Consider the following 15,030-nt stretch of genomic DNA (forward strand, 5'->3'; position numbering starts at 1 on the left):
ATGGAAATAAAAACAAAAATAAACAAATAGGACCTCATTGAACGTAAAGGCTTTTGCACAATGAAGGAACCTATAAGCAAGGGGAAAAGGCAGCCTTCAGAATAGGAGAAAATAACAGCAAACAAAGCAGCTGACAAAGAATTAATCTCCAAAATACACAAGCAGTTCATGCAGCTCAATACCAGAAAAATAAATGACCCAATTAAAAAATGGGCCAAAGAACCAAACAGACATTTCTCCAAAGAAGACATACAGATGGCTAACAAACACATGAAAAGATGCTCAACATCACTCATTATCAGAGAAATGCAAATCAAAACCACAGTGAGGTACCATCTCATGCCAGTCAGAATGGCTGCCATCAAAAAGTCTACAAACAATAAATGCTGGAGAGGGTGTGGAGAAAAGGGAACCCTCTTACACACCCTTTCCTTAAAAAACTGAAAATAGAGCTGCCATACGACCCAGCAATCCCACTGCTAGGCATACACACCGAGGAAACCAGAACTGAAAGAGACACATGTACCCCAATGTTCATTGCAGCACTGTTTACAACAGCTAGGACATAGAAGCAACCTAGATGTCCATTGGCAGAAAAATGGATAAGGAAGTTGTGGTACATATATACAATAAAATGCTACTCAGCTCTAAAAAAACACATTTGAGTCAGTTCTAGTGATGTAGATGAAACTGGAGCCTATTATACAGAGTGAAGTAAGCCAGAAAGAGAAATACCAATACAGTATGCTATGCTATTATGCTATGCTATGCTAAGTCACTTCAGTCATGTCTGACTTTGTGTGACCCCATAGACAGCAGCCCACCAGGCTCCCCTGTCCCTGAGATTCTCCAGGCAAGAACACTGGAGTGGGTCCAATACAGTATATTAATGCATATATATAGAATTTAGAAAGATGGTAATTACAACCCTATATGCAAGACAGCAAAAGAGACACAGATATAAAGAATAGACTTTTGGACTCTGTGGGAGAAGACGAGGGTGGGATGATTTGAGAGAATAGCATTGAAACATGTATATTACCATATGTAAAATAGATGACCAGTCAAACATGAAACAAGGCCCTCAAACCTGGTGCAGTGGGACAACCCAGAGGGATGGGATGGGGAGGGATGGGGGAGAGGGGTTCGGGACAGAGGGACACATGTACCCCCATGGATGACTCATGTCAATGTATGGCAAAAACCACCACAATATTGTAAAGTAATTAGCCTCCAATCAAAATAAATAATTTTAAAAAATAAAGAAATATCACGAGACATTGGGGAAAAAAAAAAAGCCATATGTAAAATAGATGACCAGTGCCAGTTCAATGAATGAAGCAGGGAACTCAAAGCTGGTGCTCTGGGACAACCCAGAGGGATGGGATGGGGAGGGAGGTAAGAGGGAGGTTCAGGATAGTGGGGCACATGTACACCCATGGCCGATTCATGTCGATGTATGGCAAAAACCACCACAATATTATAAAGTAATTAGCCTCCAATTAAAATAAATTAATTAATTAAACAAAAAGAATCACCATTTCAGCACTCACAAGGCACCCAGTTATCTTAGAGAAGAGTCAAATAAAGACAAGAAAAAGAGGGGTGGGGAAAAAATAAGATTCTGTAATTTTCCTGAGGCCATGCCTAGTTAGAAACTGCTGACAGGGAGTAAATAATAGAAGCTAAATGGAAGTCAGGTTACCAGGAAGCCAGAGTCTAGGCATGCCTGTACACTCTTCTATTTTCTCCTCTGTGCAGTGGTTTAAAAACTTTTTTTTTTCAATCAAAAATTGTTGCAAAGTGTCTTATATGTACCTAGCATTGTGGGGAATTCAGAAGGATAAGATCTGCCCTTGCCTCAATAATCACTCACTTTCTACAATAGACTTTTAAACTGTATAGCACTGAAAGAAATGGATTCATATAGTGGTAACTATTTGAAGCAATGTATTTACTTATTTAATGACACTCTGCTCCAGTTGAGAACCTAATCCTGAACCATAGCGTGTTTTTTTCTCACTTCACTGCAGTCTCCTAGTGCCTGGGACATGGAAGAGCCTCAGCAAATACTTGTTGCATAAACAGAGTGGAGGAGACGGGACTATCACTTGAAGCAGTGTATATATATCCTTACAAGACATTCAGCAGCTACGTGAGAAATCATAATTGCTGTAGAATACCAGATGTTTGAACATGCATATGATGTTCCCAGTTGGTGCTAGAGGTAAAGAACCCACCTGCCAATGCAGGAAAAGTAAGAAACACAGGTTCGATCCCTGGGTGGGAAAGATCCCCTGGAGGAGGGCATGGCAACCCACTCCAGTATTCTTGACTGGAGTATCCCATGCATGGAGGAGCCTGGAGCACTACAAGCCATAGGGTTGCAAAGAGTTGGACACAACTGAAGTGACTTAGCAAGCATGCACTGGCCACATACCATGTGTCAGTCATAATATATTTACATTTTCAAACATCTTTTCTAACCTTCATATTAATGGCTTAAAGTAAATATTAACCCCATTTTATAGCTGAGAAAACTGAGGCTCAAGGTGCTTAAATGACTTGCCCAAACATACAGAAAAAAGGGGTAGCGTTGAGATTCAAAATGATGCCCTCACACAAACCTAAAAACTGTTCAGTTGCTTGATTCTTTAAGTTTCAAAATCTAAGACCACACAACAATCCTATATAGAATGAGTTACATAGGTTTCTATGTTAGTGTTTTTTTCACATCTCTTCAAAGCAGCAGCTAACCCTGCCTTGATTGCCAGCTCACTACAGGCAAACATGGAGCCTTATTTATCTTCATATTCTCTAGATCTCGAGCAGTAGTCAACAGAGGATAAATGGGGTTGGGGACAAAGAACAGGAAAGACGGACAATGGAAAGCAGAAATCCAAGTCTCCAAATATACATGGAGGGTTTCCAGGTGCCAGCTGTCATCCTAATTGACACATGTGAATTCACTCATTTAATCCACACAACAATGCTGTGTGGTAGACATTACTGCCTCCGCTTTCAGTTCAGTTCAGTTCAGTCGCTCAGTCATGTCTGACTCCTTGCGACCCCATGAATCGCAGCACACCAGGCCTCCCTGTCCATTACCAACTCCCGGAGTTCACCCAGACTCACGTCCATCAAGTCAGTGATGCCATCCAGCCATCTCATCCTCTGTCATCCCCTTCTCCTCTTGCCCCCAATCCCTCCCAGCATCAGGGTCTTTTCCAATGAGTCAACTCTTCGCATGAGGTGGCCAAAGTACTGGAGTTTCAGCTTTAGCATCAGTCCTTCTAAAGAAATCCCAGGGCTGATCTCCTTTAGAATGGACTGGTTGGATCTCCTTGCAGTCCAAGGGACTCTCAAGTCTTCTCCAACACCACGGTTCAAAAGCATCAATTCTTTGGTGCTCAGCCTTCTTCACAGTCCAACTCTCACATCCATACATGACCACAGGAAAAACCATAGCCTTGACTAGACGAACCTTTGTTGGCAAAGTAATGTCTCTGCTTTTGAATATGCTATCTAGGTTGGACATAACTTTCCTTTCAAGGAGTAAGTGTCTTTTAATTTCATGGCTGCAGTCACCATCTGCAGTGATTTTGGAGCCCCAAAAAATAAAGTCTGACACTGTTTCCACTGTTTCCCCATCTATTTCCCATGAAGTGATGGGACCAGTTAGCCACAAGCAATTGAAACACAGAGTTAAAGAACAGGCTGTTTGAAGCAGATCGGAATCCCGGTGGTTTGTCTCCACTTGAGCAAGGTGTCACCCTCCCTCCCATCTCTGGGTCTGCAGAGTGAAGGCAGCACCTGCCAGGGGCACACACAGCTCCATCCTCCAACCTTGTGATACATATTGAAAAATGGGCTAAATTCTACTCTTTCTCTACTCAGAGTCAACAGTCTTGAGCTATTCATTTCAAACTAATCTTCTATGGGGTGTGTTAATGTAGTTGTTCTAACTTCTTGTGGGCTCTTATATCTATGATCTATGTGCACAGTTTAACAGTCCCACCAGAGTGAGACAGAAGTTGATTGAAAAGAGGGGTGACACAGACAAGAAAGAATGTTCTTAGGACAGGCAAGCTCAGTCTGGATCCAGATTTAGATTGAATACCAAGGTTTTTAAGAAGAGGTAATGAAACTACCACTCTGGTAGAAAGAAGACAGTAAGTCTAGGACAAGCGGTACCCAACAGCCATGGTGGAAGGGTACAAGGCCACGTGCCATAGAGGGGGGGCAAACAACATCCATACAGGGGTCAAGCTTGACCATGTGGTCAGGGTTAAGAGATGGGCTGTTAATTCCTGGAAATGGGTCACAACAGGACAAGCAGCAGGAACCACAGTAGAAACTCAATACTAGGACCTGATGTCCATGGGGTCAAAAAGGAATGTTAGACCAGATCTAGTTGGCACCAAAAGAAGTAAAGGGGTTAAGGCAGATGCCTGAGTGCCACAGCTAAAGGGTGAGTTCTGGGCATCAGGAGGGTGATTACTCCTTGGCCCTCTCTGCTGTGGGACAGAGACAACTTCCAGATTGTCTATCTCCAATTTAGATGGATATAAAGCCTGGGTGGTGTTGAGCCTTCAGGTAAAGTGATCAAAGCATTAAACTCTCAAGTTGAAGCACTGACTGGTGGGGGACACAAAATGTGATTTATAATTATGTTATTCAGTTTAATCAAGCACAAGATTATAACAATAATGTGAATATATGTACACATGTACATGTTTATAGGCATATGAGTATATGTGTGTCTATACCACAAAACTAAAGGGAAAAGAAACAATGATAAAAGCCCCTAAGGATGTGGTTCTCAGGTAGGACTCAGGCCCTTCTTTTACCTCCCTCTGGTTTACTTTCTCGACTCTTTTCTTGAAGAGTCATGGGTCTATGTGCCTCTTAGGTCTGCCTCGAATTTCTCATTCTGTCTCATATTCTACATGATGAGTATGAATATTAATCAGCTAATTTCTGGTAATGAGTTCCCTCAGCACATGTTCACTTTCTTTTGCTTTTGATGGGTCAATAAAGTGGCAATTAATGCCAGCCAGAACATAAATGATTCTGGCACAAGGAATCAATCCAGAAAAACCATAAAATGGCAGGCTTCATTTTGAAAAGTTTAGCACTTTCTGAATGAGCACTGGTTGATCAACTTCTAAGGTCGGTGGTGAAAAAACACCCAAAATGGTGCAAAGCACAAATATTGCAAAAAAAAAAAAAAAATTCTGATAATGAGAAAGTTTATTTGGAAAGATTATTTGGGCAATCTTACCATCAAACGAGTATATGGAAATTGATCACAAGTTTAGCCTTAATTTTTTAAGATCGTTCTCTTTCTTCTCTCTCTCCTCTTGCTTTCTTTTTTCTTCTCATTTTATGCATAAAAATGCAACCAGGCTGAACTAAAGCAAATTGGTTTAATTCCCTGGAGGGAGCATGAACAAATTTTCCCAGCAACTTTCTACTAAGGCATTTGTGTATGGGCATGTGGATGGAATGTGGAAGCAGCCAGCTACGTAAACCAGTAATCAAATGAAACATTACCCATTTCAAAGTGCCCTGAAGCCTCATTAACAACACCAATTAAAACACTGGGCTTGGGAGGAAGGAAAGTGGCCAAAAAAAGAAAAACGTAAACATGTATGTGGGACATTTGGCCAGGGTGGAGGAGGTATGGGGGGAAAATAAAATCTAGAGGGAGTTACTTCCCTTTCAAAGGCAAATCTGTTGCAAGAGTGCTAGCAGGAGGTCTCTTTGATGGGATAGAAGAAAGGAATAAAGAAGACATTCAATAATTTCATCAAATTGAAATTTCAGCAGTTTACCTAAATTGCCGAACCATTAGACACTTAAAAAAGCGTTCATATGCACCCACTTTAAACCTTTTCTAAAATAACCAGTAAATAGAACGGGATTGCAATAAACATTAAGAGTTCTTTTCTCTTTTGTGGCTGCCACTGCTATCAAAAAGCTGGTCCTTCAAGGGCCACCAAGGGGTAGGACGTTCCTTCATCACTCAAACACTTACTCAACAAATGCCAAACAAATCTGAACCCTTCGTGCAGCCCTTGATGCTGGGGATACAGAAATAAAGAATTCTTCCAGATCTCAAAAAGCCCCTGTGTCAGACTCAGAAGCCAGGATGCTTCCCTTTCTGTAATGTGACTGGCTCCAGGCCCACTATCCCCACATCCACACGGCACACACAGTACCAGAGTTTCCTTTCAAGGTGGTTTCCACAGTCCTGTGGATTCTGCCCATAACCATGACCAGGAGTGGAGACAGCCAGCAGTCTCCTCCATGAGGGACTTTCACCTGGCCTTGGAGCTCATTCAGCCTGCACACCTAAAGAATACCATGCACTAACTCTCCTTTTTTCCAGCAGATCACTAAATTTATTCATCTTGCACAACCAAAATTTCAGACTTGCTGAACTGCAGGAATCCATTTTTTTTTTTTTTTTGCCGATGGCAACTGCCCTTCTACTCTCTGCTTCTGTTAGTTTTGTTATGTTAGATACTTCACTATGTCATCGTTGTTTAGTCACCAAAATCATGTCCGACTCTTTTTGGACCCCATGGACTGTAGCCCGCCGGGCTCCTCTGTCCATGGGGATTTCTCAGGCAGGAATACTTCAGTGGGTTGCCATTTCCTTCTCCAGGGGATCATCCTGACCCAGGGATGGAACCTGGATCTCCTGCAGTGGCAGGCGGGTTCTTTACTTACCACTGAGTCATCAGGAAAACCAAGATACCTCAAATAAGGGGTATTATAGAGCATCCATCCTTCTGTGACTGGCTTATTTCATTTAGTACAATGTCCCCAATTCAACCGTACTGTCTCATATGGAAGATTTTCTTTTTTTTTAAGGCTGAATAATATTCCACTGCATAAACAGGCTATATTTTGTTTATCTGCTTATCCATAAGTGGACATGTAAATTGCTTTTATTACTTAGATAGCCTAGATAGCACTGATTCTGTTTTACCATTTTCCCTCCGACTTTTCTGAAAATCTAACCAAGGACATGAAAAAAAAGGAGCCTACTAGCTGATCCTCAGACTGGCCTATCTCCTGATTCCTGTAACATCCCTGCCCTTTGGCTCAGCTGCAGAATGCAGCTATCACAGTTCTCTGGGATGACACCCAAGACCCACCCTCTGGTCCATCTGCCTCCCCAGGTTTTCCTGCCACTGCACACCCTGCCTTAGGTTCTGGGCACACCTGACTCTCTCTCTCTTTCAAAAGACAAACTTAGGATTCTGTCCTTTTCTTTGTTCTCACCATCACACCTCCCTCTATTTCTGCATTTAAAAAAATTCTTTATACATTTACTCTTTTACTTATACCCATGATTATAATCACTATTGAAAAAATAGTCATGTATAAAAAATAAATTAAATCATATTATGACTATTCCCACCTCCAGAGACGGTTAAGATACTAGAATTTCAACTAGATTGTAATAAAAAATATAGAGTTAAAAATATAAACAAGGACTTCTCTGGTGATCCAGTGGTTAAGAATCCACCTGCCAACGTAAGAGACATGGGTTCAATCCCTGGTCCAGGAAGATGTCACATGCCACAGGGCAACTAAGCCCATGCACCAGAACTACTGAAGACCAAGTGCTTTAGGATGCAGGCTCCACAACAAGAGAAGTCACTCCAATGAGAAGCCCAGCCTGCACATCGCAACTAAAGAGCGGCCCCGCTCGTAGCAACTAGAGAAAGCCCATGAGCAGCAATGAAGAACAAACAGCCACAAAATAAATAAATAAAATTTTAAAAACCAAAAATTAGGCACATAAAGCTACCAAAGTAATAAATACTAATACATATGCTAAGTAGGGAGATACTAAAGTAGGAGCAAACTTAAAAGCCTAATTTTATTTGCCCAAGTTTCTTGTTTCTGTTACTCCCTCTCTAAGTGAAAGTAAAGCTTAAAAATATATAAATATAGTTCCTCTTCATTTAAGTCCTGTGTTCTTATACCATAAAGGAATCTGACTTAACAACTTTTTAAAATTTCAATCTGAGCCAAAGTACTTTGTCGTTGTTGAGTTGCTAAGTTGTGTCCGACTCTTTGCAACCCCAAGGACTGTAGCCCACCAGGCTCCTCTGTCCATGGGATTTCCCAGCCAAGAATACTGCAGTGGGTAGCCATTCCCTTTTCCAGGGGATCTTCCTGACCCAGCGATCAGACCCAGGTCTCCTGCATTGCAGGCAGATTCTTTACCATCTGAGCCACCTGGGAAGCCTGAGTCAAAGTATAATGCTCATCAGATACTGTCCCAGGGCCCCCAGATATGCACAAAAGGACTTCTAGAAATCATATCACAATGTACATCACTAAAGCACTAATAAAATTATAAAAACGCTGTTTGTCAGGTCTCTCGTCTACTGTTCTCATGCCAACAGGAATCACATTCAGAATTTCTTCTCCTACTTGAAAAGCTGCTTATAGCTCTGGGTGGCCCCAGGTAGTTTGGGGGCAGGGGGTGGCTTTCTCGGTGGCCTGCCTGACCATGGCGGGTCAGGGCTTACCTGCACAGGAGTGGCGGTCTTGGTAGAAGCCGATCCCACAGGTGGACACACACTGGCCCTGCTGCATCAGCAGGGGAGGCTGGCAGGATGAGCACTCGAGCCCACTGGTGCAGGTGGAGCACTGTGGCTGGCAGGCTGGCTCGACAAGCGTGGGAGAAAGAGAAAGGGAACCTCTCATTAGTTCAAGTGCGCTGCCCTTGTGCCAGTTCCGACACAGCCCAATTCTGGAGACACAGAGAATCAGAAAGGCAGGAAAACAACTCTACCTGCCTTCATTTACACAGCATATATTTCATGCCAGGCAATGCGTGAAGTGCTTTACGTATATAAGCGCATTTAATCTTCACAACAACACTATGAGATAGAGTATCAATCCCAATGTTACAAATGACGAGCAACCTCACGGAGGTAAAATAACCTGCTCGAGATCAAGGTCACATGAAGCTGGCATTGGAAGCCAGGCAGTTAGGCTCAAGGGTCTTGCTCTTCTCTTATCCATTTGCCCCCAATAGCTTTCTCACTCAATCATTTACAAGAATACCCCTTATTCAGAAATATAAATAACTTCCAAGACAGTTGAAGATTATGAATCAGGAGAGTAGGCAGAAGTGAATAACTACAAAAATAATAAAAGTAGTTGACTTTTATCAAGATCTAACAACATCCTAGACACTGTTCTAGGCACTTGACGTGTACTCACACATGTAGTCCTCACAATGCCTCCTAAGGAAGGTACCAGAATCACCCCGCTTTACAGGTAAGAATGCTGAGGTGCAGAGAGGTTATACTCACAGCCAGGGTGTAAACCTACACATTCTAAAATGGATAATTAACCCCCTGAGTTAGAGATAGGAGAAAAAGTAACTATGATTTGGCCTCAACCAAGCCAAATTCTCCCAGTAAGAGCTCCCTCTCATATGTATTATGTGATTCAGTGGTGCCTGATTCTGTGTGACCCTATGGACTGTAGCCCACCAGGCTCCTCTGTCCGTGGGATTCTCCAGGCAAGGATATTGAAGTGGGTAGCTATTTCTTTCTCCAGGAGATCCTTCTGAACCAGGGATCGAGCCCGCATCTCTCACATCTCCTGCAGACGGGTTCTCTATCAATAGTGCCACCTCGGAAGCCCCACACGTACTATAAGAATTCTGAAACGCACATGAACCCCCTCTGGATCCTCTGGTAACCCACAAGAGGTAAGGTCTGTTACCAATTATCTGCGTGATATTAAGCAAGCCAGCTCATTCTCTGGTCCGCAGATTCCCCATTAGCAAAACAATAAAGTTCTAGTAAGTGTTCTCGAAGGTCATGTTACCTCTGAAGTTCTATCTTGGATTAACTGATGACTATCCTTGAAAGTGAGAAATCCAGCCATGACTACCTAGTAAACATCTGACTGCCCCATCATCTCTTAATACCTCCTGGTAAGTGTGGAAACACTCATCAAATGTGAGATGGGTGTAGAGAGGTCAAGGAGCCTACGGATGACATCACCCTCTTCTCATGGTTTTTGGAAGTTGTGCATTTCCTGCACCATGACCCCATCCAGGATCCCAGTGAGCCTCAGTCCCTCCCTGGGTAGTCTGCCTGGAGCCGTACCTAAACAGAGAGCACCAGCTTGGTAAAACCCCAGACCACAGCTGTGCACACATTGTCCATTCCTCAGCAACTTGGTGGGATCCTGGCAGAGGTCACAGTGGTCTGGAGACTGAGAGCAGGTCAAGCAGTCTGGGTGGCAACGAACTATGATCAAGGACAAAGAAGAGAACTCAGTAAAGACCATATCATTTCTCTTACCTCCTTCTAACAAGGGATTTATGGGGTATATGGATCTGTATAGCGTATCGAGAAAACTCTGAGTGTGTATGAGAAAGGACTCCAAATAGCAAAACTGATTTCAATGTAAGATTTCAAGGAATTGCTCCGTGTCTGAAAAACACTGTGTCCAAAGTGAAGACATTAAAAACAATACCAAACTAGCCCTTTGCTGACAATTTACCACCAAGTTCAGTGATGATCCCAATGACTGGTAATGAGGTTTGAAATCTTGGAGAAAAAGAAGAAAAAAGTGGCTGTATTTTTTTAAAAAGAAAATAACTGTTTTTCAACAGTATAGGTTTTATGCATGAAAAGGGTTATAGAGGATCTGTAAAAAATATGGAGAAAACTCTGGGAATGAAAAAGGACTCCAAATAGCAAAATTGATTTCAATGAATTGCTCCTTGTTTGAAATACAATCACTGTGTCCGCAAAGTAAAAACATTAAAAACATTACCAAATTAGGCCTTTTCATGCTTCTGTCTCCTCCTAGAATACCTCTAGAAACAGGATTGACTAGTTCCATGATAGATGATTTAAGCAGATTCAATGATTTATAATTTCCTAGAAGTTTTTCCTAACCTTTGATGTGCATAAAGGTTAAAACATAAAACCTACGCTGCTGAAAAACAGTTATTATATTCTTAAAAAAATACACCATTTTTTTTTTCTTTTTCTCCAAGATTTCAAACCTCATTACCAGTCACTGGGATCATCACTGAACTTGGTGGTAAATTGTCAGCACAGGGCTACTTTTAGGTTTCACAGTTGTCAAGGACCTGATTTTCAAAGTTTGGGAAATTATAATACGCTACATATTTGTTTTGGAAAGCCCGAAGAGTCACTTTGGTGAGCGTAAAGTAATGAAACGCTGACGCTGCCATGGTTTTCCCATGATAAACTCTTCATGGAAACACCGATTAGGCAAAATATGTCGAGTGCCACAGTGCAACTGCCAATATGAAAAACTGCAACTCACAGATGAAAACAATTAATTATGAAATATGAGTGCAAGAAAATGCCACTTCTCCAAGGCAGCCTGAGCTCTCAGGCAAATTACTGCTCAGCCAGAGCAACTCCAGGGCTTGCCAACAATTATTAACTGGAACTAATTCAACCCCAGGTGATTTGAAGGCAGAGTTGCAGAACAAGTAGATAAAATTCTCTTTTGGAAGAAATTAATGGGTCCTTCAACTTCAAAAAGCCATTTGAGAACTCCAAAAGGAACCATCTGTTTAACAGTTCATCTTAAAGAAATGAACATCCATAACAAACTTGCAACAATTTTTCTTTGATCTTCGACAATGAAGCAGTCCTAGTAACCATATTTGCCTTTACAGGTTTTCGAACATTATTGTATTTGATTTTCACAATAATTTTGCAAGGAAGATAAGGCCGTTTTATCAAGAAGAACATGAAGAGTCAGAGAGGACCAATGACTTCTGCGAGGTCACATACTCATAATCAGCTGAGTTTGGCAAACTCATGGACCAAGATGAATTAGCATCATTTGTTAGAAAAAATTAAGAAACAAACTGAGTGAGTGAGTAGAGAAAAATAAGCAAGGGGCAGGAGGAGAGGAGATCTCTCTGAATTGTGTGGCAGTAAGGACAGCTTAGCAGACATAAATTGGTCATGGACCCACCTGATGTGCAATCGGGACAGCACTGTCCCTCCACCGCCTGGGCTAGTGTGGCCACTGGGCATGGAGGACAAGAGGGCTCGTAGCAAGTTACCTGAGCCCCCCGGCACTCACACACCTTGCAAGGGCCATCCTCCCACTTCTCTCCTTCCTGCAGGAAACAGCAAAGAAGGACGTTGTTATCAGAGTGCAGAGATTCAGAAGCCAGGTGGCTGGTGGAGAACGCATGATTTCCATAAGGGTCAAAGTGAAGGCTCCTGATTAGTACAATGCCAAACCTAACTGAAACAGGACATCAGTAGAAAAGTTCAAGCCAGTCAATCCTAAAGGAAATCAACCCTGAATATTCATTGCAAGGACTGATGCTGAAGATGAAGCTCCAATCCTTTGGCCATCTGATGGGAAGAGCCAACTTACTGGAAAAGACCTTGATGCTGGGAGAGATTGAAGGCAAAAGGAGAAGGGGATAGCAGCGGATGAGATAGATAGTATCACTGACTCAGTTAACATGAATTTGAGCAAACTCTGGGAGACAATGGAAGCCAGAGGAGCCTGGCGTGCTACAGTCTATGCGGTTGCAAAGAGTCGGACATGACTTAGTGACCGAACAACAAGAGTTATAAATTTAAAAGGATAGCGTCTCCCCTTCTTCATAATTGATTCATTTTAGAGTAGAACCGAGGCAGAAAGATAAAGTGTGAAAGCATTCTGGGGCTTCCAGAATATGCAAGAAGCATATAACACTTGTTTCTCAACCTATCTCAGCAAAAACAAAACAAAACAAAAACACCAGAAGGGATTACTGTGTACCTGGTGATTAGCAGGTGCATTAAATACAATCTTTATAACAACAGTAGGAAGCAGGTTAAAATGCTGAATTTCCTTATTGTTACTATAGTAAGAGCAACAGTAGGTCATGTATTCTCACAGCGACAGCTCTCGCATACCCACATTCAGTGGGCTGTGGATGTGCCCTGGGCTTTCTCACACTAAATATTCTTTTCAGCCAAGCAAATGATGATAATAAACATTAGTGCTTTGACAGAGCGTCCAAAGTGAATTATAAAGAGCAATTCCTTTCTGCTCACTGTGCTATTCACCCTGGAGATAGAAAAGAGACAAATGTTCCTACCAGAATGTTTGGGGACATGAAGGAGGTATTGTTAAAGAGAATAAAAGGGCATACTTTAAAATAAAGTTTTGATAAAATGTTTACTAAGTCAGTTGATGTTAAGCATTCTGAACAATTAATGTGACAGTATTTAGCAAAAGTTCAATGAATCAGTCTTTGTTATCATTACAATTCTTAATCCCAGACCATAGTGCCATCAAATATGACCATCAAAAATACTGAGCACTAAGGTTTCCCAGGACAGTTTATGTAGATCACTGCTTAAAATAATTTTGTACATATTTATCTACAAGCTAAAAATTTATACTTACTGGAATACGTTTAACTTTACTTGCATTTGAGGACATCTAGGAACAAAGCAAAGCAGAAATATATTTATTTTTATACTACTAAAAACACCATTAGGCTGATCTAGTCATTTTTTTTCAATAGGAAATATCCATTTTTCCCTAAGTAACAAGCAACTTCAGTCACTGTTTATGAACATAAATAAAATATATATCAAAAACAAGAAAAGCATACCAATATGAGGTGAAGACAATATGCCTAGAAAATATTTTTGAATTCTTATTCTCACTTTGTGCTGGAGTATCTGGCTTCAATTCCCCTCAATATGAAGGACTTTGTAGGCAAGAGACCTAAGCTTGTAAGAGCAAATTCTTGAAACTTCTATGGTACTGCAGCATCATGGGAATTTGTGCTTATTTAAAACAACTTGCTTTTATTGAATTCTATTGGGCTTTATTTACCTCCGAAAATGGACAGGAAAATTAATACTGTGATAAAGAGAGAAAACACAACTTCAATATTTATAGGAAACCTTTAATCTCCTAAATTCTTAGGAAACAAGGGTAAATAAATTATGAAGTATCAATATGAAGCAAACAATGTCAACAGCATGATGATGATAATAATAATCTTAAGCTTCTTTATATGCCAGGTATTGTTCTAACTTTATATGTATCATCTCAATAGACCCATGAGATAAGTACTATTTTTATCTCTATAGCTGAGGATTAAGTAACTTGCCCAAGGTCATTGTCAGTATGTGGCAAAATCGGGGTTTGAATTTAGAGCTCACATGTTTTAACTCTACACCACACAGCATCCCCAGCTTATACAAAACATTGGCAAGTTGACAGGTGCAATTTACCCAGATCATAAGAGAAAAGGGTGTAGGAATCAGTTCACCAGTCACAGCACCTAATCCTAATACTGATAATCCCACTTTGATTAGTCAGTGAAGCAGTTGTATCTGTGATTAACAGATGTGCTTTTAAGAACACATTGAATTTATCAACATTCCAAGAACCCCACATGGAAAGTAAGAGCTATAAAGATAGAGCAAATTTGAAGAGATTAAGATAAATATGTTTCCCTGAGGGTATAGAAGAAAAAACAAGTACAGACCTAGGGATAAATAAAACCTTAACTAATAGTTTTGCTCTACATCCAACACATCAAAATCCTTTCAGCTCTACCTGCAGAATAAACCTAGAGCCTGATCGCTTTATATCACTGCCTCCCTAGACCAAACCACCACCACTGTCCTCCAGACTACTGCAGAACCTTCTAACCGAACACCTAGTATCCGTCTCACCTCCTTTGTCAATTGCCCATATGGTGGCCAATGTGACTCTCTCACAAGTAAGCCCCTCACAGCCCTGCTCTGCTCAGGACTGTCCAGCAGCTCCCATCTGTGCCCGGGTGAAACCGGGGTCCAGGCTACCTCCTGCACCTCATCTCAGAGCCTCTCCCCCTCATTCCCTTGGTTCCAGCCAAACTCACTTTCTTGCTGTCTCTTGGACCTGCCAAGCACACTTCTGCTTCACTATTTTTTCCTTTCCTGATTCCTCTTCCTGGTATGTAGCCCCCTCCAA

The 15,030-nt window shown here is 41.5% G+C and overlaps 1 protein-coding gene across 2 annotated transcripts in view; it reads right to left on the bottom strand.

Annotated features, from left to right (window-relative positions):
• FRAS1 (Fraser extracellular matrix complex subunit 1) overlaps positions 1-15,030 on the bottom strand; it is a 522,812-nt gene that overhangs the window by 270,627 nt on the left and 237,155 nt on the right. For both annotated transcript variants that reach the window (XM_044945743.2, XM_025289852.3), the window contains exons 11-14: positions 13,462-13,497; positions 12,022-12,169; positions 10,158-10,301; positions 8,559-8,693 (exon numbers count right to left, since the gene is read on the bottom strand). In XM_044945743.2, coding sequence (XP_044801678.2) covers positions 8,559-8,693; positions 10,158-10,301; positions 12,022-12,169; positions 13,462-13,497 — 463 coding nt within the window. The remainder of the gene's footprint in view (positions 1-8,558; positions 8,694-10,157; positions 10,302-12,021; positions 12,170-13,461; positions 13,498-15,030) is intronic.

This window comes from Bubalus bubalis, chromosome 7 (assembly GCF_019923935.1).
Source record: "Bubalus bubalis isolate 160015118507 breed Murrah chromosome 7, NDDB_SH_1, whole genome shotgun sequence".
Classification (NCBI taxonomy): Eukaryota; Metazoa; Chordata; class Mammalia; order Artiodactyla; family Bovidae; genus Bubalus; species Bubalus bubalis.